A 27625-nucleotide genomic window follows, 5' to 3' on the forward strand; every position below is an offset into this window, starting at 1 on the left:
GTGAATACTGAAGAGAAGTATTCATTGAGGACCTCACTCACTTCCACAGCCTCCAGGCACATCTTCCCACCTTTATCTCTAATCGGTCCTACCTTCACTCCTGTCATCCTTTTTTTCTTCACATAATTGAAGAATGCCTTGGGGTTTTCCTTTACCCTACTTACCAAGGCCTTCTCATGCCCCCTTCTTGCTCTTCTCAGCCCCTTCTTAAGCTCCTTTCTTGCTTCCCTATATTCCTCAATAGACCCATCTGATCCTTGCTTCCTAAACCTCATGTATGCTGCCTTCTTCCACCTGACTAGATTTTCCACCTCACTTGTCACCCATGGTTCCTTCACCCTACCAATCTTTATCTTCCTCACCCGGACAAATGTATCCCTTACATCCCGCAAGAGATCTCTAAACGTCAACCACATGTCCATAGTACATTTCCCTGCAAAAACTTCATCCCAATTCACACCCGCAAGTTCTAGCCTTATAGCCTCATAATTCGCCTTTCCCCAATTAAAAACTTTCCTGTCCTCTCTGATTCTATCCTTTTCCATGATAATGCTAAAGGCCAGGGAGTGGTGGTCACTGTCCCCCAGATGCTCATCCACTGAGAGATCTGTGACCTGACCCAGTTCATTACCTAGTACTAGATCTAGTATGGCATTCCCCCGGTCGGCCTGTCCACATACTGTGACAGGAATCCATCCTGGACACACTTAACAAACTCTGCCCCATCTAAACCATTGGAACTAATCAGGTGCCAATCAATATTAGGGAAGTTAAAGTCACCCATGATAACAACCCTGTTATTTTTGCACCTTTCCAAAATCTGCCTCCCAATCTGCTCCTCTGTATCTCTGCTGCTAACAGGGGGCCTGTAGAATACCCCCAAGTAAAGTAACTGCTCCCTTCCTGTTCGTGACTTCCACCCATATTGACTCAAAAGAGGATCCTGCTACATTACCCACCCTTTCTGTAGCTGTAATAGTATTCCTGACCAGTAATGCCACCCCTCCTCCCCTTTTTCCGCCCTCTTTATCCCTTTTAAAGCACTGAAATCCAGGAATATTGAGAATCCATTCCTGCCCTGGTGCCAGCCAAGTCTCTGTAACGGCCACTACATCATAATTCCATGTATGTATCCAAGCTCTCAGTTCATCATCTTTGTTCCTGATGCTTCTTGCATTGAGGGTACACATATTTCAGCTCTTCTACCTTACTGTCTTTACACCGTTTATTCTGCTTCTCTTTCTTCAAAGCCTTTCTGTATGTTAGATCTGGCTTTACTCCATGCACTTCTTTCACTGCTCTATCGCTCTGGGTCCCATCCCCCTCGCAAATTAGTTTAAACTCTCCCGAACCATGCTAGAAACCTACCTGCAAGGATATTGCTCCCCCTCGAGTTCAGGTGCAACCCATCCAATCTGGACAGGTCCCACCTTCCTCATAAGAGATCCCAATGATCTAAAAATCTAAAACCCTGCTCCCTGCACCAACTCCTCAGCCACGCATTCAACTGCCATCTCCTCCAATTCTTACCATCACTGTCACGTAGCACTGGTAGCAATCCTGAGAACGTCACCCTTGAGGTCCTGTTCTTCAGCCTTCTGCCTAGTTCCCGAAACTCACACTTCCTCATCCCCCTTCCTGCCTATGTCGTTGGTCTCAACATGTACCACGACTTCTGGTTGCTTTCCCTCTCGTACCAGGATGTCGTGCACCCGGTCAGAGTCATCCCGGACCCTGGCACCCGGGAGGCAACAAACCATGCGGGTGTCCTTTTCACGTCCATAAAATCTCCTGTCTGCTCCCGACTATAGAGTCTCCAATGATGACAGCTCTCCTCTTCTCCGTCCCACCCTTCTGCACCACAGGGTCAGACTCAGTGCCGGAGGCCCTGCCACCGTGGCTCACACCTGGTCGGTCGTCCCTGCCAACAGTATCCAGGACGGTAAACTTATTATTCAGGGGAATTGCTACAGGGGTGCTCTGCACTACCTGTCTGCTCACCTTCGCTTTCCCCCCTCTGACTGTCACCCAACGACCTGCTTCTGACAGCCGGTGTGACTACCTCCCTGTAGCTCTCATCTATGACTGCCTCATTCTCCCTTATAAGTCGAAGGTCATCCAGCTGCTGCTCCAGATTCCTTACACGGTCTTCCAGATCGCCCAGCCGTATGCACTTCTGGCAGATGTGACTCTGCGGGAGAGGGGAGTTCCCCCAAGACTGCCACATCTCACATGAGAGACACATCACCGTCTCAGGAGACATTGTAAAAACTAACTGCGAGCTAGCTTGTCCTCCGCCTCTTCTCGAAGCCTCAAAGCTCCACTCCTTCACTGGCCCACTCAGTATAAGGCCTTTGAAAAAGGTTCCACATGGAAGGTTAGTTAGGAAGGTTCAATTGTTAGGTATTAATATTGAAGTAGTAAAATGGATTCAGCAGTGGCTAGATGGGAGACTCCAGAGACTAGTGGTGGATAACTGTTTGTCAGATTGGAGGCTGGTGACTAGTGGTGTGCCTCAGGGATCTGTACTGGGTCCAGTGTTGTTTGTCATATACATTAATGATCTGGATGATGGAGTGGTAAATTGGATGAATAAGTATGCAGATGATACTAAGATAGGTGGAGTTGTGGATAATGAAGTAGGTTTTCAAAGCTCGCAGAGAGATTTAGGCCAGTTAGAAGAGTGGGCTGAAAGATGGCAGATGGAGTTTAATACTGATAAATGTGAGGTGCTACATTTTGGTAGGAGTAATCAAAATAGGACATACATGGTAAAGAGTAGGGCATTGAAGAATGCAGTAGAACAGAGGGATCTAGGAATAATGGTGCCTAGTTCCCTGAAGGTGGAATCTCATGTGGATAGGGTGATGAAGAAAGCTTTTGGTATGCTGGCCTTTATAAATCAGAGCATTGAGTATAGGAGTTGGGATGTAATGTTGAAATTGTACAAGGCATTGGTATGGCCAAATTTGGAGTATTGTGTACAGTTTTGGTCACCGAATTATAGGAAAGATGTCAACAAAATAGAGAGAGTACAGAGAAGATTTACTAGACTGTTACCTGGGTTTCATCACCTAAGTTGCAGAGAAAGGTTGAACAAGTTTTTTTATTCTTTGGAGCGTAGAAGGTTGATGGGGGACTTGATAGTGGTATTTAAAATTATGAGGGGGATAGATAGAGTTGACGTGGATAGGCTTTGTCCATTGAGAGTAGGGGAGATTCAAACAAGAGGACATGAGTTGAGAGTTAAAGGGCAAAAGTTTAGGGGTACCATGAGGGGGAACTTCTTTACTCAGAGAGTGGTAGCTGTGTGGAACGAGCTTCCAGCAAAAGTGGTTGAGGCAGGTTCAATGTTGTTGTTTAAAGTTAAATTGGATAGATATATGGACAGGAAAGGAATGAAGGGTTATGGGCTGAGTGCAGGTCAGTGAGAGTAAGAGTTTGGCTCAGACTAGAAGGGCCGAGATGGCCTGTTTCCGTACTGTAATTGATATATGGTTATATGGTTTGCAATAGTTTGTGTTGGAAGATCACATCATCCACAAAATTGGCTGAGATGCCAAAAATTAGTAACTTAGAATTGAGCTTCTACTGAGGGCTTCAGTTTTGTATCATATCCAAAACAGTTAGGAAAGCCATATGTACTCCATTTGGTCCTAAAGTGCACATGAATATGAGAATGCGATTGCCCTGCATTCAATATAAATGCCAGAGTCAAACAAGGGATCAGAATTTTAAGTGGTATAGAATACGAAACGTTGAAGTGCACAGAGATCTGGGGATCCTAATGTATGAAGCAGAAAGGGCTGGCATCCAGGTACAGTAACTACAGACTATCCCTGGATTACAGACAACCAAACTATCAACAGCTCTACAAATCAACAAGCTTCTACCGTTTAATTAAATTGAAAAGCCGCATATACAGTATGTTCATATTGATTTGTTCCTACTAACGGCAGAACTAGTTTCCTAGCTTTCTGAACTTTCAGTGGTTGTCATTTCTTGTCAGAGTTATGTGCAATTGATGCCATTGTAATTCTGTAGCTTGTGTATTTTCAGACTAACTGGCAGCAAACACAGGTCACCTGGGGATGGTCTGTGATCAGACAGGCTGAAGAGAAGTTGAGCTTTGGTGCACCTTCACAGGGCACTAGTGAGACCCTCCTAGAATACAGCTTTGCCTCCCTATTCACGGAAGGAAGTACTTACATTGGAAGCAATAAAAGGAAGCTCATGAGGTTGAATTTTGTTCGGAAGGGTCGATGTATAAGGAGAGGTTGGGCCTAAGCTAACTGGATTTTAGATGAATAAGAGGAACTGCAAGGTAAACAGGAGATGTGTCAAGATGTTTCTCTAGCAATGCAAGACATAAAAATTGACAATATTATTGCACCCTGGTGGCAGGTTGTATGATTAGCTATTTAGCCAGGATGTGGTTGGTGGAGGAGGAGGCAGGACTCCCCAACAAATAAGCACTGTGAAATGAGACAAACAAGAAGTGACCTGGAACTCCACGAGACCAGAAACCATCACTGGGAAGTTTCACTCAGGTGGAGAGAAAAGGATAATGCAGCAGAGCCAGCTAAATAGGTGTTCTCGGTGAAGTTCACACTCACGTTATCCATGGCACTGTAGGGAATGGACTGGTTAAAATGCTTCAAGAGTTCGTCTTTGAATGGAGGAAAAGAGTCCCCAGTTAGCTTCATGCTCCACGATGTCCTGGAACACTGAATGTTCTTGCAGAGAAATGTGATACATGTGAACGTAAGAAAGAGGAGGAGCAGACTATTCAGTCCACAGTGCCTGTTCTGCCATTCAATACAGCACTGTCTAATCTTTAACCTCAGCACTGTCTTTCTACATTAACCCTCATATCACTTCATATCTGAAACTCCATCAGTTTTTCTTGAGTACTTCATTCCTTAAGGTTGTCGTAGTCCTGGGGGAGGGATGGGTGGTGGGGATAAGCTCCCACTACCTATTAAATGCTCCCAGTGGTGTGCATCTTGAATAGCCTCAAACAACCATGTCCAGTTCTTGGCCTTCATGTGTGGCTTTACTACTAAGCCTGATGGGACTGTTTCTAATGATAGGAGAAGGGACAAAGGTGGGTTACTGGCACTTTCGAACCTGCTGCTTTGCTTTGGGTAGATGGGGCTCATTAGCGGTGGCTGACAGCTCATCTAGGAGAAGGAAAGCTCTGATCTCAAACCTCCGCTGCCTTGTGGCTATACCCACTCATGGAGAATGCTTTGGGAATAAACGCCAAGGAAAAATCAGGAGCTGGAGTCCCTAAAGCAGTCCTGTGTTGAGTTCATTGCTGACTGGCAACTCCTTTAATGCCACTGGTGCTAAACGGTATTATTCTCTTGCATTCCTTTGGATTTATCAGCTGCACGGCCTGTCGCATGGGCAAGAGATTGCTCTCCATTTCGTACTGTCCTGGCTGAAAGTAGACAGTTAGGATACAACATCCATGCTTGACACTGACTAATGGAGTCCTCGTATGTTCTTGAATGTAACCAAACCACATAGGCAGAGAATTCCAATTAGTACTACCCTCTGTGAGAAAATTTCTTTTCATCTCTGTCTTCAACAGCCAAGCACTTTTTTGGAGAACTCGTCTCCTAACTCCAGACATCTACCTTGTCAAATCTCTCAAGAATTTATTAAATTGAGATCACATCTCATAAACTTAAGAGCAAAGCCAATGCCCAGTCTATGTCACTATGGCAGTGAATTTTCCTGTCACCCCTTCAACCGTGAGAATGCCATTATTTAGATAAAAAAAGGCTAGACCTGCTGCATATATGTACCACATTCCGCATGTGGTCTTATGATACCCTTTTGCAATTGGAGCAATCTGCAATGTCGCAGAGCAATGTGTGGTTAAGTGCCTTGCTCAAGGACACAACATATTGCCTCAGTCGAGGCTCGAACTAGTGACCTTCAGATCACAAGACCGACGCCTTAACCACTTGGCCACGTTCCAACACTTATTACTTATAGAGTCATAGAAAAGTAAAACACCAAAACCATCCCCTTGGCCCATCTAGTCTGTGAGGAACCATATAAAATGCCTACTCCAATCGATCTGCACTGGTACTATAACCCTTCATTCCCCTACCAGTCATACACCTATTCAAACTTCTCTTAAACATTGAAATTGAGCTCACATGCACCACCTGACCTGGCAGCTTGTTCCAAACTCACACAGCCCTCTGAGTAAAGAAGTTTCTCCTCATGTTCCCCTTAAACTTTTCACCTTTCACCCTTAACCCATGACCTCTAGTTGTAGTCCCACCCATCCTCAGTGGGAAAAGCTTGCTTGTATTTAACCTATCTATACCCTCATCATTTTGTATATCAAATTTCCCCTCAATCTTCTATGTTCCATGGAATAAAGTCCTCACCTATTCTATCTTTCCTTATAGCTCGGGTCCTCCAGTCCCAGCAATATCCCTGTAAATTATCTTTGTACTTCTTGAACCTTATTTACATTGTTCCTTTAGGTAGATGACCAAAACTGTACACAATACTCCTAATTAGGCCTCACCAACATCTGAAACAACTTCATGATAACCTCCCATCTCCTGTACTCAATACTTTGATTTAAAGGCCTATATGCCAAAAACTTTCTTTATGACCCTATCTGCCGGTGACATCACTTTCAATGAATCATGTTCTTGATGAAACAAAAAGTTCAAAATATATCACTACAAAAAACATCCATCTAATCTTGTGTGTTAACAGGCAGGAACAATTTAACGTGTTTGATTCTACTCAATCTGTTGAAAAGTTTGGGAGGAACAATCAGCAATACCACCCAGTGAAAGAGGATTATTAGTGCAAATAATAATATATCAGAATACATACTGTATGCTTCAATAAAAAATTAATTATTGCCCAAAATATGTTACTGGTGAATTTTGCAAGGTTAAAATGAAATATATTCCTACAGAGAAAATTATTAACATGTTGAAAATAATTCCAGGACAACTGAATAACTGAATGCCGGGATGTTATAATGTGTTGTTTTTCTAATAAAGAGAACTGATGCAGACTTTGCCACTTTGTTCTGTAGAGGGGATTTTTTCCTTGTCATACAAATAATCAACTACACAAGTAAACATGTAAAAACTTACATCTAACTTAGACATAAATAATCAATAAATCAAAGTGCAATATACCAACCATCGCTGACGCTGCTAGGCACATATGGAAAGCAGAAGAAAAGAATAAATAAAATTACAATATAATACAGTACTATCAACCATTTTACATTTCATGATTAAATACTTGTTTTTGAAGAAGTGTCAATTTCAACTTAACACAAAAATTATTATTGTCAGTTTGTAAAGAAGGTATTAGCTACAGAAGAGTACTTTTGACACATTTGGCTTCTGAATCAGTATAAATACGCATAACTTCAAATTTACGTTTGACATCAGTACCTCTTAAATTTGATATTACATGTTCCATTGTTACTTGGCAATGTAATATCCAATAATTTACATGTAAAGACACCCACAAACACTGTGCCTCTGAGGAATTTGCAGCTTGTGACCCCCGTCCTAACGGCATAAAAGAAATATTCATTGAAGAACTAAAGTATTTCAAAACTATTTAAACATGTTTCCAAACCATGAATATATTGAATTGTAGCAAATAAACATACAGTTATAGATGTGTAGCTGGAGGAACAGCAGAGATTGAAATAACTTTCTAAAAGTTCACAACAGATTAGAAACAGAGGTATTGCTTGGAAAAATGAGCTTTCATTGTAAGGGCAGAACTCATTTCAAAGGAAGGAACTTGAAGCAAAGATTATAACTTTTAAAAAATTATTACTTAACTGCTCTTACAAAGAAACAGAAAATTATCTTAATTGTAGCATTGCTAATCTTCAAAATTATTTACTATAATCTATTTTGATTCTAGCAAATAATGTTATACAGTTTTCTAGCCACAAAAGTTTCACCTGCACGGTAAGCTTTTCACATGTCCTACTTGTATTAAAAAGTATATTTGAGATTACATTTTCTCCCATGCATGGCATTGCACACAAAACAGTTTGGCTGGCACAATTGTAGAGAGGGTATGCCTATAAAGTTTCCCTCCTAATACCCAATTATCTACTTAGTTTAATGGTTCTGTCATGAATCAAACACAAGGACTAATTCCGATGTCTATCACATCTCATTTAAACTCAGAAGAAGAGAACAACGGATTTTCAAAGTCAGGTGACATCAATTTTCATTCTCAGTCATTTGCTGTGTGAGTTCTGAATGGAAGTTCAAAAGTAGATGGGGAAATCACATAATTTAACTGTCAAAAAATAATGTGGTCTGGGAAGGCATTTGTTATGTAATTGGTCACTTGGAGAGATCTGAAAGTTCAGTGATAAACTGGAATGGATGACGGACTTATTGGAATTGAAATAGCTGGATGTGACAATGTACCTCACAATTAAATTCAAATTTTAGGGAATTGTTAATATGCACTTTGTTGAAATGTTAAATTTCATCAGTAAAAGGGAGGAAGTAGGTACTAGCAGCAACAAGCTGCAGCAAGGCAGCACATGAAGAGCAAAAAGGGGAGCTCATCTGAACAAGCAAATACAAGATTCTTGAAGAAGCAGGGCTCATTGAAATCCCAGCACATTCATCGGCGTCCCCACCACCATCAGCCCTTTTCTCCACCATGCAAACTGCATGAGTTATGTTTCATTTTTCAATGTTTTATAAAAGAGCATGAACAGAAATACATTAATGAAAGAGCAGGAATCATTAATCAACATTTTCATTGCTTGTTGCTCTGAAAAACAATGTTTGAAAAGCTACATGGAAGTTTCTAAGCTTCATGGCATAATTCAATGGTATTTACAGCGTTTGAGGAAGAGTCATTATCCCAGATAATTTCAGCGTTGTCACTAGAATTTCAGTATCTTTCATGCTGATGGGTTAAACTTTATACCATGTAAGCACAGCATGGAATTTGAGAACAAAATGCCATTGAAAGGTAAGAGTCACGTTCAATGCAGGATTCTGCTGAATTTTTCCCCAATTTGGGACAAGTTGCTGAGCAAATATCATCAGCTTTCACAAGAACTATTAAACAAAATCTTTTGAGGTAGCATGGTGTGAATTTAGGCTGGTTAGCATATGGAAAAATTAGGATGAAAAGATTCGTTTCCAGGTTGAGGAGCCAAGACCAATGGGGTGCCATGGACGAAGACATCAAGTGCAAGATATTCAAGTCTGCAGATGTTAGAAAGTTAGGTGGCAGTGGGACTGTGAGAAAGATGCAGAGGGACTTCAAGGGATACAGATGGATTAAGTGAAAGGGCAAAAGGAGACAAAAGATATATGGAAAAATGTAAGGTCATTTATTTTGGATGAGAAAATAAAAAGGTAGGTTTTGTGTCAAATAGTGAAAGACTGAAAGGCACTGGTGTTGAAAAGGATTTGGTAGAGTTCACACACAAATCACACTAATATGCAGACTAGGTAAGCAATTAAGAATTCATGACCTTCAAATTATTTAATGCCTTGATGATATGTATGATAGTGTGTACAGGTCAAGTCTTTCCACCCAAGGAAAGACATATTTATGTCTGAGGACATAGTGAAGGTTCAGCATATTAATTCTTAGGATGACAGATTTGTTGCATGCTTAGACATAAAGCAGACTATGTCTGTCATTTTGAGTTTAGAAGAATAATAGAAAATCTTTCTTTTCAAATCTTTTATTATTATCCAAAATTAACACGAGTACATCGAAGTAAGCAACACTTACAATGTCTCAAGAAAAAAATATTACTTTAAAGATTGAAAAAAATTTTGGTGATTAAAAAAAACCCCTACCAAGCAAGAAAAGGTGGGGGGAAAAAACCCATTAGGTGTTCAACTCCGGAGCCATGCGTCATACAAAAAGCTTCTGAAGATAATCTTATTTAAAAAGTACCACATTCTCTGAGCTTCACAGGATATGTGAAGTCGATTTTTCCCTTGACTACTGTGGCTAGATCCATTGATCCCAGCCTCAAAATAAGATGGATGACTGTTCAGGACAGAAATTAAGTAATATTCTGTCAGGCAGAGAATGCAGATTCATTGGAATTCACTACTTGTGATCCCTGATGCCAAGTATACTCAAAGCACAGACTGATAGATTTTCTTTGAAGTATTAATGAAACTGAGGGATATAAAGTTAATGCTGGAGAGTGGCACTGTGGTAAAAGAACAAACATGATACCATTGTATTAAGATATGCAGTGGTTCTAATGCTTATGAAGAAAGGGAAAAGGAAGTTAGGTGAGGTACTCCAACAGTGCTCTTGGGCACTTTCATAATCAGATTTAGGACTATACTCTCATGATATGCTGACATTTGGTTGTAGTCATGAACAGTAATATGATTTAGTTGAATGGATAGAGATATCAAAAGGACTCCTTCAAAGGCACTTTGGATGAGAAAAAGGAATATAAAACATAATAAGCCTTTCCATTATTTTTGGGGGGGGGAACCCTAGAAGAAATCAAATATTCTTTTATGATTTGTTAATTATAAATATGAATTTAAAATTTATAGCCATGCACTTTTTGTTTTGAAAAGTCCAATATAAATGTTTATTTTAATGGAAAGTGGGCCTCACAGTAATAAAGTATATTTTGATTGTAGAAACTGAAACAACTCAAAATGCAATTAGATGGCTCATTTTATTTAAAAAAAAATCCAGAGATTCCGTGAATCTCTGGACTTTTGTACAAGGACTTTTTGGAGCGATTTTTAATGGGAATGTACAAATCACAGAACTGCAGGATCACAAGCAAAAACTGAATGCTACTTCATGTGTTACTGCAACATGGGAAATGTAGATCTCAAAGAACAAACTTCCTAATGGTGGCAACTATACAATCCAAATGGGGTGGTTCAGGGCAGATTTGCCTTAGAATTGGGAAGGTGATATAACTAGCTATCTCCAATGGCAACTAATGCAAATCCAACTAATTTTAAAATCTTAGACGGGTAGTTTGTGTCTTAACTGTACAGAATGGACTAATATATGGTTAAGTAACAGACCAGATGAGTATTGGAACAGGTTCAGGAGGTCAGTTTGTATAACCCTGTCCCTGAATTGTTTCTTAGTTCTATAAATTGCTTTAGGATCTTTGCTTTACCAGAAGCTTCAAACCAGTCAAGATCTGAAATGGTTGCTTTCCCACTCATTTTCCTAGACAATTAAAGATATTGAGACATTGGGTTAATGAAACCATGATGGTCAGGTTCTCCTTTGATGTTCCATCCTTTCACTGGAAAACTAGTAGGAACAAAGTTCTAACATGTTTTGGAGCACGAAAACATTTCCAGGGAGAGAGTGGGACCACTCAAGGATAATTAGATTATGAGGACACGCAGTCCTCTTTTATTGTCATTTAGTAATGCATGCATTAAGAAATGATACAATATAAAGGGGTAACATTTGCTTGGATGCAGAGAATCTGAGTTAGGTACTTAATTAGTACTTTGCTTCAGTATTTACCAAAGAAAAGGAAGTAGAGGACCAGGAGATCAGTGCTGAGTGTATAAGTAAGTTAAGGCATTTAGAGATCAAGGAGGAGTATGTGTTGGGCCTCCTAATGTGTATTAAGGTGGATAAGTCCCCAGGGCCTGATGGTAGAAGGAGGTTATTGAAGGAGGCAAAAGACAAGATTGCTGGGCCCTTGCCCAATATCTCTGTGTCCTCTCTAGCCACAGGTGAGGTCCTGGAGGACTAGTGAGTGGCTAATGTTGTACGTCTATTTAAGAAGGGATCAAGGGAAAATCTTGAGAACTATAGAACGGTGAGTCTTATGTCAGTTGTAGGAAAATTGCTGGAGAAAATTTTTAGAGATAGGTTATATGAACATCTGGAAACCCATAACCTGATTAGGGAGAGCCAGTGTGGGTTTGTATGTAGAAGGTTGTGCCTTACAAACTTGATTGAGTTTTTTGACAAGGTGACAAGAGACATTGATGAGGGTAGGGCAATAGATGTTATCTACATGGATTTTAGTAAGGCATTTGACAATGGGAGGCTAATCCAGAAGATTAAGAAGCATGGGATCTGTGGTGAATTGGCTAATTGGATTCAGGACCAGCTTGTAGGTAGAAGACAGAGGATAGTGGATAAAAGAATTTATTTGGGTGGAAGGCCTGTAATTAGTGGAGTTTTGCAGGGATCTGTGCTGGGATCTCTGCTGTTTATGATGTATATAAATGACATGGATGAAAATGTAGATGGGTGGGTTAGTAAATTTGTGGATGATACCAAGATTGATGGAAGTGTGGATATTGTAAAAGATTGGCAGAGACAATATAGATCAATTGCAGATATAGGCTGAAAAATGGTAGTTAGAGATTAATCCAGATAAATGTGAGCTGTTGCGCTTTGGTAGGGCAAATGCAAGGAGACAGTACACTGTTAAAGGCAAGGTCCTTCACAGTCTGGCTGAGCAGAGAGATCATGGGATCCAAGTTAGGGGCTATATGGGTCAATGAGGTGGTTAAGAAAGCTTATAAAATGCTTGCTTTTATTAGTTGAGGCAGTGAATTCAAAAGTCAGGAGGTTATGTTGCATCTTAATAAAACTGGTTAGGCCATATCTGGAGTATTCCAATTACAAAAAGAAAATCTGCAGATGCTGGAAATCTGCCCAACACACACAAAATTCTCCCCCACCTTCTTGTTCTAACTCCTCCTCTTTTATCTCCAGTCCCAATGAAGGGTTTCGGCCCAAAGCTTCAACTGTACTCTTTTCCATAGATTATGCCTGTCTTGATGAGTTCTTCCAGCATTTTGTGTGTACTGCTCTGGAGTATTGTGTACAGTTCTGGTCACCTCACTATAGGAAGGATGTCGAGGCTTTGGAGAGGGTGCAGAAGAGGTTTACCAGGATGCTGCCTGGTTTAGAGGGCATGTGCTATCACGAGAGGATGGATAAAGTTTGGTTGTTTTCTTTGGAGTGTCGAAGGCTGTGGGGAGATCTGATAGAGGTTAACAAAATTATGAGAGGCAAGGATACAGTGAACAGAGAGTATCTGTTTTCCAGGGTTGAAATGTTCAATACCATGCATTGAAGGGAGAGGTGGTAGGGGGATGTGAGGGGTAAATTTTTTTTAGCCAGAGAGTCATGGATGCATGGAATGTGCTGCCTGGTACGGTGATACAGGCAAATACACTACAGGCTTTTAAGAGACGCTGCACATAGAAGCAAAGAAGATGATGGGATACGGACACGGTGTAGGCAGGAGAGATTAGTGTTTGGGTGTTTTTGCTTTGCCTTTTAGCTGCTTTGGCACAAATTTGTGAGCTGAATGTCCTCTCCCTGTGCTGTACTCTTCTATGTTCTATGAAAACCATTCCCAGTTCCAGATTTGCACCCAAATCCATGTCAATGCTGGAATGTCATATAGCAAATTTAAATGTATTGTACCTCAATTAATGACACTGCTGCAGTGGGCACAAGTGAAAAACTGCCAGATGATTTCCCCAAGGTCTGATTTCTGTGTGTTGAGTGAGCAATTGCTCAATATTTTTTCTGTGATATTTTGCCACCCAAGTGGATTTCTAGCCAAATGTATTTAAGATGACTTTGCATGAAAATGAGTATTAAAAGCAATATTATAATCTTATTTCCATCTTTATTGTAATTATCTTTATACCCTGGGGGTAGAACTATAACTTAGGCCAACAATAAGAGAGTTACTTTTCTCATGCTGCAGTTATTAGTCACTAAGCTATGGATCAGAAAACAACTCTGAGCGTTATATACTTTTGTTTAAATCTATTTCCAAACTATAGAAAACAGAGGGCTCTGAAAACAACAGAATACTCATTAAATTTATTAGAGCTGACACTGAAAAGAACACAAGAAGAAAGTGGCTTTTAAAAATGTATCCTGCATAGCCACAAGAACATCTCTTTAGTCAGGTCTAACTCTGCATCCCAAAACTTTAAAATAAGGTTCTGCACCCCAAAATATGTTCTACAATTTGCGATCAGACACACTTGCTAGAAATTCAGAACATAATTTCACTCCTCCTTCTTCCCCCCACCCCACTCTTCATATTTTATACTTTAACATAGCAGTTTCATTTTGCTTTTAATATCCAGCCTGCACTTTTTCAAGCGTGCTGCTCATTGTACTGTGGTGATTCCTCGTTAAATAAATGATATCTGAATTGTTGATTTCTGAAAACTTTTCAAGTATTTATGATTTTGTAATGAGTAGCACCTCACATTTTAACACAGTACAGTGAACAATTTACTTAAAAGTTTTGCCTCCAAATTGAATTTCAGCTTGCAATATCATTGAGAATATGACTAAGAAAAAGCTGTAAATTATTCACCTGCATTTCATCCAGTTTGGACTGAATATCTGGTGGAAAGTCCCCCCCGGCTGATATAAAAGGATCAAATGGCTCAGCACCAAAAATATCTCTTTCTGCAAAGGGTAATGAAGAATGTTTTAGTCTTTGCAAAATCTCAAATTGTAATGACCATAAACATAACAATTGCATACTTAAATTACTGCCAACCTTCAAACTGTAATTATCTTGAGATTATTTGCCAATATTAGACCATAAGACACAGGAGCAGAACTATGCCATTTTGGCTCATCAAGTGTGCTTTTCCATTCAATCATGGCTGATTATCTCTCTCAACCTCATTCTCCTGCCTCCTCTCCATAATCTTTGATGCCCTAAATAATCAAGAACCTATTAACTTCTGAATAAAATCTATTTATGTGCAAGCTGCACAAATAAATAACTATTCAAGCGTACTTTGGCCAAGCAATGAAAAATAATATTAAACATTCAACTTCAGTAAAACGGAAAGAAACTTAATGATTTTAATACATGAAAACTTAAACAATTTGCACTCAGTGACCACTTTATTAGGTACAGCAATGGAACCGTATGGTCTTCTGCTGCTGCAAGCTTTCTCACTTCAAGGTTTCAAGTGGTGAGCATTCAGAGATGCTCTTCTGCACACCACTATTGTAACACGTGGTTAGTTGAGTGACTGTTGCTTTCTTATCTGCTTGAACCAGTCTGGCCATTCTCTTCTAATCCTTCCCACTAACAAGGCATTTTTGGCCACCAATCTGCCGCTCACTCTATGTTTCTTTCCCCCACACCATTCCCTGTAAAATCTAGAGACTGTTGTGTGTGAAAATCCCAGGAGATCAGCAGTTTCTGAGGTACTCAAACCACCCCAAAAAGCACCAACAATCATTCCATAATCAAAATCACTTTGATCACATCTATTCCCCATATTGATGTTTGGCATGACCAAGAACTGAACCTCTTGATCACGATTGCATGTCTTAATGCAACTGGTTGATGCAAAATGATTGGCTGATTAGATATTTGCATAACGAGCAGGTACATAGGTGTACCTAATAAATGGTCATGGAGTGTATGTTTCAAAGCACAATCTAAAGTATATTTGGCAGGAAACGTGTTCAGCATTGAAAACGCACATACTAACAGTAAAGTAATATAGTATTTAAAATAATTTAAAATGACAAATATCAGAAAGTAGTAAAGCAGCATTTTCACAACTTACTGGTCTCAGAAGATCGAACTGGTAAAGGAGGGGGTTCTGTACCATTACTGGATGGCATTGGTAAAAGAGGCGATGCCGGTGAAAATGGAACCATATCAAATAAGTCTGTACTTGGAGACTGAGGAACCATGACCTTCTAAAATACAAAATAAGCCAGAAATTAGTACAATTATGAGCACTGTAGATTATTTTATCATATAAAGATACAAATAATGTTCAATATTTTAACATTCAAATGAAGCATGCAGTAAGCCTTTGCTAGCAGCACTATGACAACACTCAAATAGAAACTCAAAGTATATTCTGCAAGGATGAAATAAATATGCACAGAATGAAGTAAAATGCACTGAAGTAATGTGTGGATTCAGAAGTTAAAAGGTACAGGAACTTCCACAAGATTATTTTCAATCTTTCCCTCAGGAATAGTCTGAAGAGATCTAAAAAAGCTCATATTTGTGATCATGAATCCAATTTACACTTATTTTTTTCTAATGTAAAATGAACTCATTACTTTTTGTTCCCTGAAGTAGTGAATCAGTAAGGTTATGGTTAAATAAGGGTGCCAAGACAGAGGGAATTGCAGAAAATACCGAAAGGCCTAACCAGCTACAGTGAGCTACCTGAATGACAACATGGATCCAAGGAACTGAATTTCTTTTCTTATGAAGAAAATTTTTTTAAAAAATTGAAGGTGGGAATCATTTACAAGCAACTGTTTATAAATAATATTGAAAACCTTAATGGTTTCCCAGAAATAATTCTTAACAAGAGAAAAGCTGGGAAAACTTGGGGGAAAAGTAAACCTTTGCGAAATGGTGACTGCACTCAGTATAGTTTGAAAATTACTATAATGTTAGGAAAGTTATATTTAATTATATAATTTTGATTTTATATACCTCTAGAACAAGTTTCCCTTTTTGAGAACCTGCAATGTAGACCACACTCAAGCTTTAAGAGGGTGTTATCTAGGATGCATGGAAACCGTGTTTCAACTCTTACAGGGTGTGTTTAAATGTCAAAAATGTACTTGAACAGAAATTAAGAATACATAAACAACACATACAAAATTCTGGTGGAACGCAGCAGGTCAGACAGCATCCATAGGAAAAAGCACAGTCAACATTTCGGGCCGAAACCCTTTGAGACCCTCAGCCCGAAGCGTCGACTGTGCTTCTTCCTATGGATGCTGCCTCGCCTGCTGCATTCCACCAGCATTTTGTGTGTGTTGCTTGAATTTCCAACATCTGCAGATTTCCTCGTGTTTGCGTTTTTAAAAATACACAAAGTTTTCTTTTAAAAACTAATCAAATATTTATCTTCAAATTATTTACTCTTCACCTCTCTGCTTGATATTGTGATTCAGGTATCAAATAGTTCAGAACATTAATACAGTTACTTATTAAACAGGTAGAAAATTGCCTTTCCTGTCCACTTAGTCCCACATGTCCTGTTTTGCAGTCATTCAATATTTCCTCTCATTTTTTAAAAAATCTACAATTTTACAAGCATGTAGATAGATCTATTTAATTATTTTCATTAAATGACTTGTGGCAGAAAATTATGACCTGATATTCACAAGAAAGCATGTTTAAGATATTTTGACTTGAGCTCTGAACAATATGAATGTCTAACTAAGCTACATATATGTATGTCTTTAAAATAAAATTATTTCGCTAACTGGAAAAACGTTACAAATACAAGTTCTTCATGATAGGTAAAATAATTTAAAGGAAACACCATCTTGTCTCACATTATTTCATGAACTATGTAACTGAAATTTAGAACAACTATAAAGTAAAATAAAAGCTGATTAACAGTAAGAAAAATAAAACATGTTAATATATTTGTGTACCTAAATCTTACATTGTGAACACATCTGTAAACAGTTGCATAAATTGATGGTCCTTGTTGGGTTACTTAAAGTGAACGATAAAAGACCCAAAACTTGGGAGTCAATTGTCATTCATCGAAACTCAGCACTGATATAGATTTCCACTAATGAACCTTTGCAGATACCCTGCTTAGTGCTTTCCTACTGCAAAAGGACAAGACCTCGCTATTTTTTATGCTTAATGCATTTACATCATTGGGTCAAAATAAGCTCTAAAAACAAAATAACCTAAAGAAATCTGATTATCACAAGACTTGGCTCTGGCCTTTGCAAGTTAACAATAAGTTCACTGGCATTCATAAACTTTCAAAAACATGAATTTCAAACTAAAGAACTAAAGTATTTCAATACTTCCTTACAAGTACTATAAATATTTTAAAATATTCATGAAAACTTGATGAAATGAAACCTAAATTATATTCACTTTTAACCCAAACTGCTTTTTAGACTCTCACTGTCTACATTGGCCTAACTTAGGTGCAGGTTCAGAAGGCAAATTACCCTGTGGAATACCTCACAGCTGCAAATTTACTAGCAGAGCTTACCCGTCAAGTTTGTGACATTCTGTTTGCTAAATAATGTTGAAGCAGTACAGGATTCCTAATATTTTCCAACAGCTTCTGGGAACTTATGCTACAGGTCAAGATAAGTTGTGTAAGTACTGTCTGCGGACACTATTCCGTTGGGACATTTGTCAATTCTCATGGGTGTTTTAAGATAAAATGAAGCTTATTTTACTGGGATTTAAAACTGATGCTAGTTGTTTGGAGTTTTGTGTCTTGCACTCAAGCCAGTGTGTGGGAGTTTGACCACAAAAAGTAGAGCATGCTTGAACATGTTTGTCATGCAATTGAATGCAAGAATAAAGGCACTACTCGAAATGATTACACCATCATTCTTCAAAAATTTTGAATGTTGCTCACAAAATACAATTTTGCAAACACTTAATTATAATACCGGCTTTGTAATTGGTTTATCAAAAAAAAACCTTAAATCATCTAGTTACAGGCAGCAATAAATGGAAGATTGCAATTTAGCACTGTATTTTAAGATTAGACATTTAACCTCTGTGCATTGATGGGTGAACAGGAACGGAAATGGACTTTCCTATACCAAATGTCTAAATTATTCAGTATATTTGTAAGTACATGCACTTACAGTGCAACGTCAAAATAAAGCCACAGTACACTCAAAGGCTCAAATCAAAGTAATTAAATAGTTAGAAACCATAAAATAAATCAGTACATTAAAAGTTCTGCATATTTTTCCATGCCATAATACATTTCAAAGGACATGCAAAGCCATTTTTAATGTGTTACTTATTTTGACTAGCAGAAAACATGCTTGTTAAAGTTACATGAGGTCGAAGAATACTCAGTTCATTGGCTGCTTGTTGTGAGCTGCTTTTGGGTGAAGGTGGTGTTAACAGTCCCTCTGTTAAGCTGGAGCCAGAGGGGCTTGTTGGACTAAGTGTAAAAGAGACTATTTCAGGAAATAACATTTTTTCCATGCTATGGGACCAGAACAAGGCTGATGGGCTTTGACACAACTGCAGCTGCTTTCTGGAACTGATGTGCAACAGCTAAGAAGAAAATGACAGAAAAAGAGGGAAAGATTTATTATAAGATAGTAAAACTTTCTTTCTTGTAAATTTTTCATTCTCTATTAGTTTTGTGCTCCAATTAAACATGCATTAATGTAACTCAGTGTATAACTTTAACCGCTTCAATGAGAAATATGTAATATTTCTGCAATATGTACCCTTGATCCATAAATTTGCATTCATTCTTTAATGCAGATTATGCAAATGATGGATGTAAACAATAGTGGAGTTAACTGCTATCACACTTCAGATGGAAAATTTAAGATCTGGTAAATTCAAGGGTTTACTCCTTCTTAATATAATCTGTGGAAAGAATAGGATTGTATATACATTTAGATTTATCATTAACTGTACTAATAAATCAGCCATACAAGATTGTAATGTAGTAAAACGATATACGAGGGGTGATTGATAGGTTCATGGCCAAAGGTAGGAGTCAATTTTAGAAAACCTGGCACATCTATTTTTCAACATTGTCCTCTCCTACATTTACACACTTAGTCCAGTGGTCATGGAGCATACGGATCCTTTCTTTGTAGAAGTCGGCGTCTTGGACCTCCAGAAAATGGTCAACAGCAGGGGTGATTGATAAGTTTGTGGCCTAAGGTAGAAGGAGATGAGTTATTAACTTCAAACTTTCTGCATAATCACTCAAAGAGTGATGTAACGAGAGCTGTATAACTCATCTCCTTCAGGTGGATGTTGTATACTTGGATTGCCAGAAGGGACCGCATAGGAGTTTCATCCATAAGATAACGGCAGATGAAATTGGGGGTAATGTATTGGAGAACTGATTAACCAGGAGTTGGAATAAACCAGATTAGGAATAAATAGGTGCTTCTCTGATCGGCCGGCAGTGGAGAGCAGAGTGTTACAGGGTCAGTGCTGTACCTGCAACTGTACTATACATTAACAATCTGGAAAGGGGGACCAACTGTAGCACATCTAAGTTTACAGATGGCAGTAAATTGGGGGCAGAGGCCACAGAGAGTCTGCAGGGAGGTATAGATAGATTAAATGAGTGGGCGAGGGTCTGGCAGATGGAGTACAATGTGAATCAAACACTTAGGCAGGAAAAACTGAATCAGATTATTATTTAAATGGTGAAAAACTAGAGTATGCTGATGTGCAGAGAGACTTAGGAGAGCTTGTGCATGAATCACAAAAAAACTTCAAGAAGACAAATGGAATGTTGGCCTTCATTACTAGAAAGATTGAATTTAAGAACTGGAAGTTTATGCCGCGAATATAGAGGGTGCAGCTGATGCCACAGCTAGAGGACTATGGGTAGTTCTTGCCTTATAAATTGGGGAAAGATATACAGGCTTTGGAGATGGTGCAGAGAAGGTTCACCAGGCTGATTCCGGAGATGATGAGGGTAATATAAATAGCTACCTGTGACTATACTCGTTGGAATTCACAAGACTGTGGGAGTATCTTATAAAAACATAAAATTATGAATGGAACTGACAAGCTAGAGGCAAGAAAGTTGTTCCCACTGATAAGTGAGACTAAAACTAGGAGACAAAGTTCAAGATTTGGGGAATAGATTTACGAGAGAGATGAAGAGAACCAGTTCTCCCCCAGAGAGCAGTGAATCTGTGGAATTCTCTGACCAGTAGAGGCTACCTCAATAAATATATTAAAGCAGTGAGACAGATTTTTGCAGAGCAGGAGATTTGAGGGTTATAGGAAAAAGGCAGGTAGGTGGAGCTGAGTTCAAGGCCAGAATAGCCACGATCTTATTGAATTGTGGAGTGAGCTTGAAAGGTCACTGAACCTATTCCTTCTCCTATTTATTATATTCTTCATGATTTTTAAATATTTTAATCAGCTAAATATTTCATAGTCTCCTATCTGCTCCTGCCGAATTTCCCAACCTGTTCCCACAGATTTTCATAGGAACATAGAAAATCTATGGCACAATACAGGCCCTTCGGCCCACAAAGTTGTGCCGAACATGTCCCTACATTAGAAGTTACTAGGCTTACCTATAGTCCTCTATTTTTCTAAGCTCCATGTACCTATCTAAGAGCCTCTTAAAAGACCCTGTCGTATCTGCTTCCACCACCGTTGCCGGCAGCCCATTCCACGTGCTCACCACTCACTGCATAAAAAACTTACCCCTGACATCTCCTCTGTACCTACTCCCCAGCACCTTAAACCTGTGTCCTCTTGTGGTAACCATTTCAACCCTGGGAAAAAGCCTCTGACTATTCACACGATCAATGCCTCTCATCATCTTATACACCTCTACAGGTCACCTATCATCCTCCGTCGCCCCAAGGAGAAAAGGCCAAGTTCACTCAACCTGTTTTCATAAGGCATGCTCCCCAATCCAGGCAACATCCTTGTAAATCTCTTCTGCACCTCCTCATAAGTAATAAATATTTTCTGGCATTACTAGAAGGGAATATCTCCCCCAGTAATTTCATTGAGTCCTCTACTGTCTCTGTCCTTAAAAATTAATTGTGCAAATTTAATACAAAGTGGGACAAAACAGAATAGCAATGAAGTGGCAATAACAGACTCCATACTTCATGAGGTAACAAGCCATAATCATATAAAGGATTTTTGTACTGTCTTGAGCAATTTGATTTCCAGTAGTTTTATAAAAAATTACCTGTTGAGAATCAAGTTTGCTAAATTTACTCAATTTCATTTTAAATGCCTTTCCTCCATTAATCTTACACATCAATAATTCAAATCGATTTGAAGTTAAACTTTCAGCCACCCTCAATCCTTAAATTTAAAACATAACTGCTTTTCCCCAGTTCTTTCTTGTCTTGACTGTGTTTTAGGAAATGAAGGTGAAAAAGAAACAAGAAAAAAATACAACAATTGTTTCTCCGTGTTCAAATAGGGCATTTTAATGAAAGCCTCTAGTAAAATGTTAAGGGGTGTGAGGTGAGAAATACAAGGCTTGCAAAGTATCGTCTGCTTAATGATAACGATTTTACTTTAAAGAGTGATTTTATGAGATTGAGGCTTAAAGATATGTACAACAGTTCTTTAGTTCAGCTACGAATCGGGCATTCATTTTCCTCTCTCAGTAAATTGGATAGATATATGGACAGGAAAGGAATGGAGGGTTATGGAATGAGTGCAGGTCCAATTTTTCTTTAAGTGATAATATCGAACCTGCCTCTACCACTTCTACTGGAAGTTTGTTCAACACTTACTTCAAGCTCCCCTGATAATTGACTTATCACTATATTCATGGGAGGAAAATATGCGCTGTTTGTTTAATATTAAATTCATTAGATAAACCCATTTAGAAACGAAATTGAGTGTATTAGCCACTTATCACCTATATTCCGGTCGTGATTAACACCGACCCCCAATAACAGAATCGCCAATAACTATTTCTAGAGAGAAAAATCGGCACGTACATGTACACGCATGCGCACTGGTGCACGCGCAAGGCTTCATGGTCATTGTAGTCTTTCACGGGGTAAACACAACGTATCTGACTGCTATTCTTGTCCGTTGGCAACCCTACCGCCACCCCCCACCACTACCCCCACCACCCCAGTCAGCCAGTCCGCAAGAATATTGTCAATAATAAACTGGTCCGCAGTGCAAAAAAGGTTGGGGACACCCTGACTTAGAATACAAAAGTATGGCAAGGGAGTGTATTACAGGGCTAACATTTCTGATAAAAACCTTTGATGTGATTGTTGATTTCCTTTTGCCAATTGATTTAATTGCAAAAAAAAAGGTCTGTAGCATAAAGAAAATCTTTCTTATTTGACAGTTAGATGAACATCCTTCTAAAAGTTCAAAAGGAACATAAGTTTTCTTCTTTCGATTGTTCTTTCTTTCCTCTCCTTTCTATAAGTGTATACCTCAGATATATTATGTGGAGATTTGTGACAAATATGATTATATGATATATATGTACAGTATCTGAAATACATCTTATGAAAATGTTTGATGATGAAATTCAATAAAAAAAATAAACTACAAAAAAAACAAAAGAGACTGCATTAAGACAATTTGAGGGCACACCTGATTTGAATCCACAAATAATTGACAGGAAGTTTGCAATAGAATCATCAACCCTATTTATTCATTTGGTCCTACTGAGTAGCTCACAGGTAAAATCACAAGATCCTTCAGTTAAACAATTTTCCTGTAAAGTATCCAAATTATAACTATAATTAATATTGCATTTCTTAGAAACTGTCTTTTTTGACCAAAGTCAAATCAACTTAGAAGAGACTGGGTTCAATTGGGGGAATCTCTTCCTTGCTTGCCAGACACATTGTCACACTTTCCATTAACCTATGGGGAAACATAGTACTAACTAAACGAAAACAAAACATGAGAAGAAACTGACAAATGTTGGAAACAGGTTTACAGCCTGTACTCCTGTTTCAAGTACAGGAGGTAATCGTCACTTAAGTTTATGTTATGCCCAACGTGCCACTACTCACCACAGAAAAATCTTGAAGAATTTTTACTCTTGATTAGCAACTGCTAGCAACTCTGAATAGTTACTAAATCTGAGAAGTTGACTTAAAATAATAAGAGGGCATACCTTGTTTGTACTCCCATTTATGAATGTATTACTACCTAACTTTCCACAAACCAAGTTGAACTCTTCATTCCATTTTCCCATTGTGCTAATTTATTGATTGCCTTCTTCATATTTAACATCCACACCACCACAATATTCTTCCTTAGCTATTCACACATCCTTAATTGATGCAATTCTAATGAACTTAAACATTTTTCATGCCCTGACTTACACAAATCATCATACACCAGGTTAGTTTAATTCTCGTGAACAGTAGCTTCAAAAATCTGATATAACAACAGACAAAGTGATCTGCCTTAATAAGACCAAAGTCCAAAATATTTCATCTGCACAAGTGTCAACTCTAACTGTGAAATCATAATCCAAAACTAAAACTCCATCTGATTTTACATTATCAGGCCCTTTTATGTTTTAAAGCATTAAATAATATGATGTTATTCTCAGTGCCTATTATTGGTTATGCTATTACAAATATTAACTGTGCAAAATGAATACTTCTTGGAAGATATTTCAACAGACACAAAATGCTGGAGAAACTCATCAGGCTGAGCAGCAGCTGTGGAGAAATGTATAGTCAACATTTTGGGCCGCAACCCTTCGGTCTCTTTTTTTTTTAAAACAACATATGCTATCTCTAAGTATTTTAAATACCTGTACAATAAGGACATTGATTTCAACAATTTCTAACAGCCAACTAAATTAGTTTAGGGTTTAAACTAATTTGCAAGGGGGATGGAATTCGGAGCGATTGAGCAGTGGAAGAAGTGCATGGAGTAAAGGCAGATCTAACATATAAAGAGGCCTTGAGGAAAGAGGAACAAAATAAAGGATTTAAAGGTAGTAAGGTAGAAGGGCTAAAGTTCATGTACTTTAAATGCAAGAAGCATCAGGATCAAAGGTGATGATCTCAGAGCTTGGATACATGCATGGAATTATGATGTAGTGGCCATTACAGAGACTTGGCTGGCAACAGGGCAGGAATGGATTCTCAATATTCCTGGATTCCTGGAATGGATTCTCAGTATTCCTGGATTTCAGTGCTTTAAAAGGGATGGGGGGAAAAGGGGAGGAGGGGTGGCATTACTGGTCAGGGATACTATTACAGCTACAGAAGGCGTGGGTAATGTAGCAGGATCCTCTTTTGAGTCAGTATGGGTGGAAGTCAGGAACAGGAAGGGAGCAGTTACTCTATTGGGAGTATTCTATAGGCCCCCTGGTAGCAACAGAGATGCCAAGGAGCAGATTGGGAAGCAGATTTTGGAAAGCTGCAAAAATAACAGGGTTGTTATCATGGGTGACTTTAACTTCCCTAATATTGATTGGCACCTGATTAGTTCCAATGGTTTAGACGGGGCAGAATTTGGTAAGTGTGTCCAGGACAGATTTCTGTCACAGTATGTTGAAAGACCATCTAGGGGGAATGCCATGGTAGATCTAGTATTAGGTAACGAACCGGGTCAGGTCACAGATCTCTCAGTGGGTGAGCATCTGGGGGACAGTGACCACTGCTCCCTGGCCTTTAGCATTATCATGGAAAAGGACAGAATCAGAGAGGACAGGAAAATTTTTAATTAGGAAACGGCAAATTATGAGGCTACAAGGCTAGAACTTGCGGGTGTGAACTGGGATGATGTTTTTGCAGGGAAATGTACTATGGACATGTGGTCGATGTTTAGGGATCTCTTGCAGGATGTTAGGGATAAATTTGTCCCGGTGAGGAAGATAAAGAATGATAGGGTGAAGGAACCATGGGTGACAAGTGAGGTGGAAAATCTAGTCAGGTGGAAGAAGGCAGCATACATGAGGTTTAGGAAGCAAAGATCGGATGGGTCTATTGAGGAATATAAGGTAGCAAGAAAGGAGCTTAAGAAGGGGCTGAGGAGAGCAAGAAGGGGGCATGAGAAGGCCTTGGCGAGTAGGGTAAAGGAAAACCCCCAGGCATTCTTCAATTATGTGAAGAACAAAAGGATGACAGGAGTGAAGGTAGGACCGATTAGAGATAAAGGTGGGAAGATGTGCCTGGAGGCTGTGGAAGTGAGTGAGGCCCTCAATAAATACTTCTCTTTGGTATTCAACAAAGAGAGGGAAATTGATGACGGTGGAGACAATATGAGTGAGGTTGATGTTCTGGAGCATGTTGATATTAAGGGAGAGGAGGTGTTGGAGTTATTAAAATACAATAGCACGGATAAATCCCCAGGGCCTGACAGAATATCCTCCAGGCTGCTCCACGAGGCGAGGGAAGAGATTGTTGAGCCTCTGGCTAGGATCTTTACGTCAGCGTTGTCCACGGGAATGGTACCGGAGGATTGGAGGGAGGCAAATGTTGTCCCCTTGTTCAAAAAAGGTAATAAGGATAGTCTGGGTAATTATAGACCAGTGAGCCTTACGTCTGTGGTGGGAAAGCTGTTGGAAAAGATTTCTAGAAATAGGATATATGGGCATTTAGAGAAACATAGTCTGATCAGAAACAGTCAGCATGGCTTTGAGAAGGGCAGATCGTGTCTAACAAGCCTGATAGAGTTCTTTGATTAAGTGACCAGGCATATAGATGAGGGTAGTGCAGTGGATGTGATCTACATGGATTTTAGTAAGGCATTTGACAAGGTTCCACATGGTAGGCTTATTCAGAAAGTCAGAAGGCATGGGATCCAGGGAAGTTTGGCCAGGTAGATTCAGAATGGGCTTGCCTGCAGAAAGCAAAGGGTCGTGGTGGAGGGAGTACATTCAGATTGGACGGTTGTGACTAGTGGTGTCCCACAAGGATCAGTTCTGGGACCTCTACATTTTGTGATTTTTATTAACGATCTGGATGTGGGGGTAGAAGGGTGGGTTGGCAAGTTTGCAGACGACATAAAGGTTGGTGGTGTTGTGGATAGCGTAGAGGATTGTCGAAGATTGCAGAGAGACATCAATAGGATGCAGAAGTGGGCTGAGAAGTGGCAGATGGAGTTCAACCTGGAGAAGTGTGAGGTGGTACACTTTGGAAGGACAAACTCCAAGGCAGAGGACAAAGTAAATGGCAGGATACTTGGTAGTGTGGAGGAGCAGAGGGATCTGGAGGTACATGTCCACAGATCCCTGAAAGTTGCCTACAGGTAGATAGGGTAGTTAAGAAAGCTTATGGGGTGTTAGCCTTCATAAGTCGAGGGATAGAGTTTAAGAGTCGCGATGTAATAATGCAGCTCTATAAAACTCTGGTTAGGCCACACTTGAAGTACTGTGTCCGGTTCTGGTCGTCTCACTGTAGGAAAGATGTGGAAGCATTGGAAAGGGTATAGAGGAGGTTTACCAGGATGCTGCCTGGTTTAGAGAGTATGCATTATGATCAGAGATTAAGGGAGCTAGGGCTTTACTCTTTGGAGAGGAGGAGGATGACAGGAGACATGATAGAGGTGTACAAGATATTAAGGGGAATAGATAGAGTGGATAGCCAGTGCCTCTTCTCCAGGGCACCACTGCTCAATACAAGAGGACACGGCTTTAAGGTAAGGGGTGGGATGTTCAAGGGGGATATTAGAGGAAGGTTTTTTACTCAGAGTGGCTGGTGCATGGAATGCACTGCCTGAGTCAGTGATGGAGGCAGATACACTAGTGAAATTTAACAGACTAATAGACAGGTATATGGAGGAATTTAATGTGGGGCGTTATATGGGAGGCAGGGTTTAAGGGTCGGCATTGTGGGCTGAAGGGCCTGTACTGTGCTGTACTATTCTATGTTCTATGTTCACCCATTGAAGTCTGGATCAGAATTATGTGCAGTTTTAATCTCCTTACTCAAAAGAGATTAAAGAAGACCCTAGATACTGTTAGGTGGAGCAAAACATAACCTTTTCTTGGAAATCAACAGGTCAAGATAACCAGTGCACCAACCATGTGTTGGAGAGCTCCAAGAGAGGAGGCAGCACACAGGTCTGGGAGCGAAGTTTAAAAGGGGAAAGCTTCGCGGGAACTCAGCTATAACTGAAGCACCA

The 27625-nt window shown here is 39.4% G+C and overlaps 1 protein-coding gene across 13 annotated transcripts in view; it reads right to left on the minus strand.

The window, feature by feature from the left end:
- LOC134348516 (PTB domain-containing engulfment adapter protein 1-like) overlaps positions 1–27625 on the minus strand; it is a 436378-nt gene that overhangs the window by 11744 nt on the left and 397009 nt on the right. For 12 of the 13 annotated variants that reach the window (XM_063052010.1, XM_063052011.1, XM_063052004.1 and 9 more), the window contains 2 exons: positions 15615–15750; positions 14393–14487 (listed from right to left, as the gene is read on the minus strand). In XM_063052010.1, coding sequence (XP_062908080.1) covers positions 14393–14487; positions 15615–15750 — 231 coding nt within the window. Of the gene's footprint in view, positions 1–14392; positions 14488–15614; positions 15751–18862; positions 19088–27625 lie in introns of all 13 variants that reach the window. The other variant, XM_063052016.1, reaches the window with a different exon arrangement.

The sequence above is a fragment of the Mobula hypostoma genome, chromosome 6, assembly GCF_963921235.1.
Source record: "Mobula hypostoma chromosome 6, sMobHyp1.1, whole genome shotgun sequence".
NCBI classification, from domain to species: Eukaryota; Metazoa; Chordata; class Chondrichthyes; order Myliobatiformes; family Myliobatidae; genus Mobula; species Mobula hypostoma.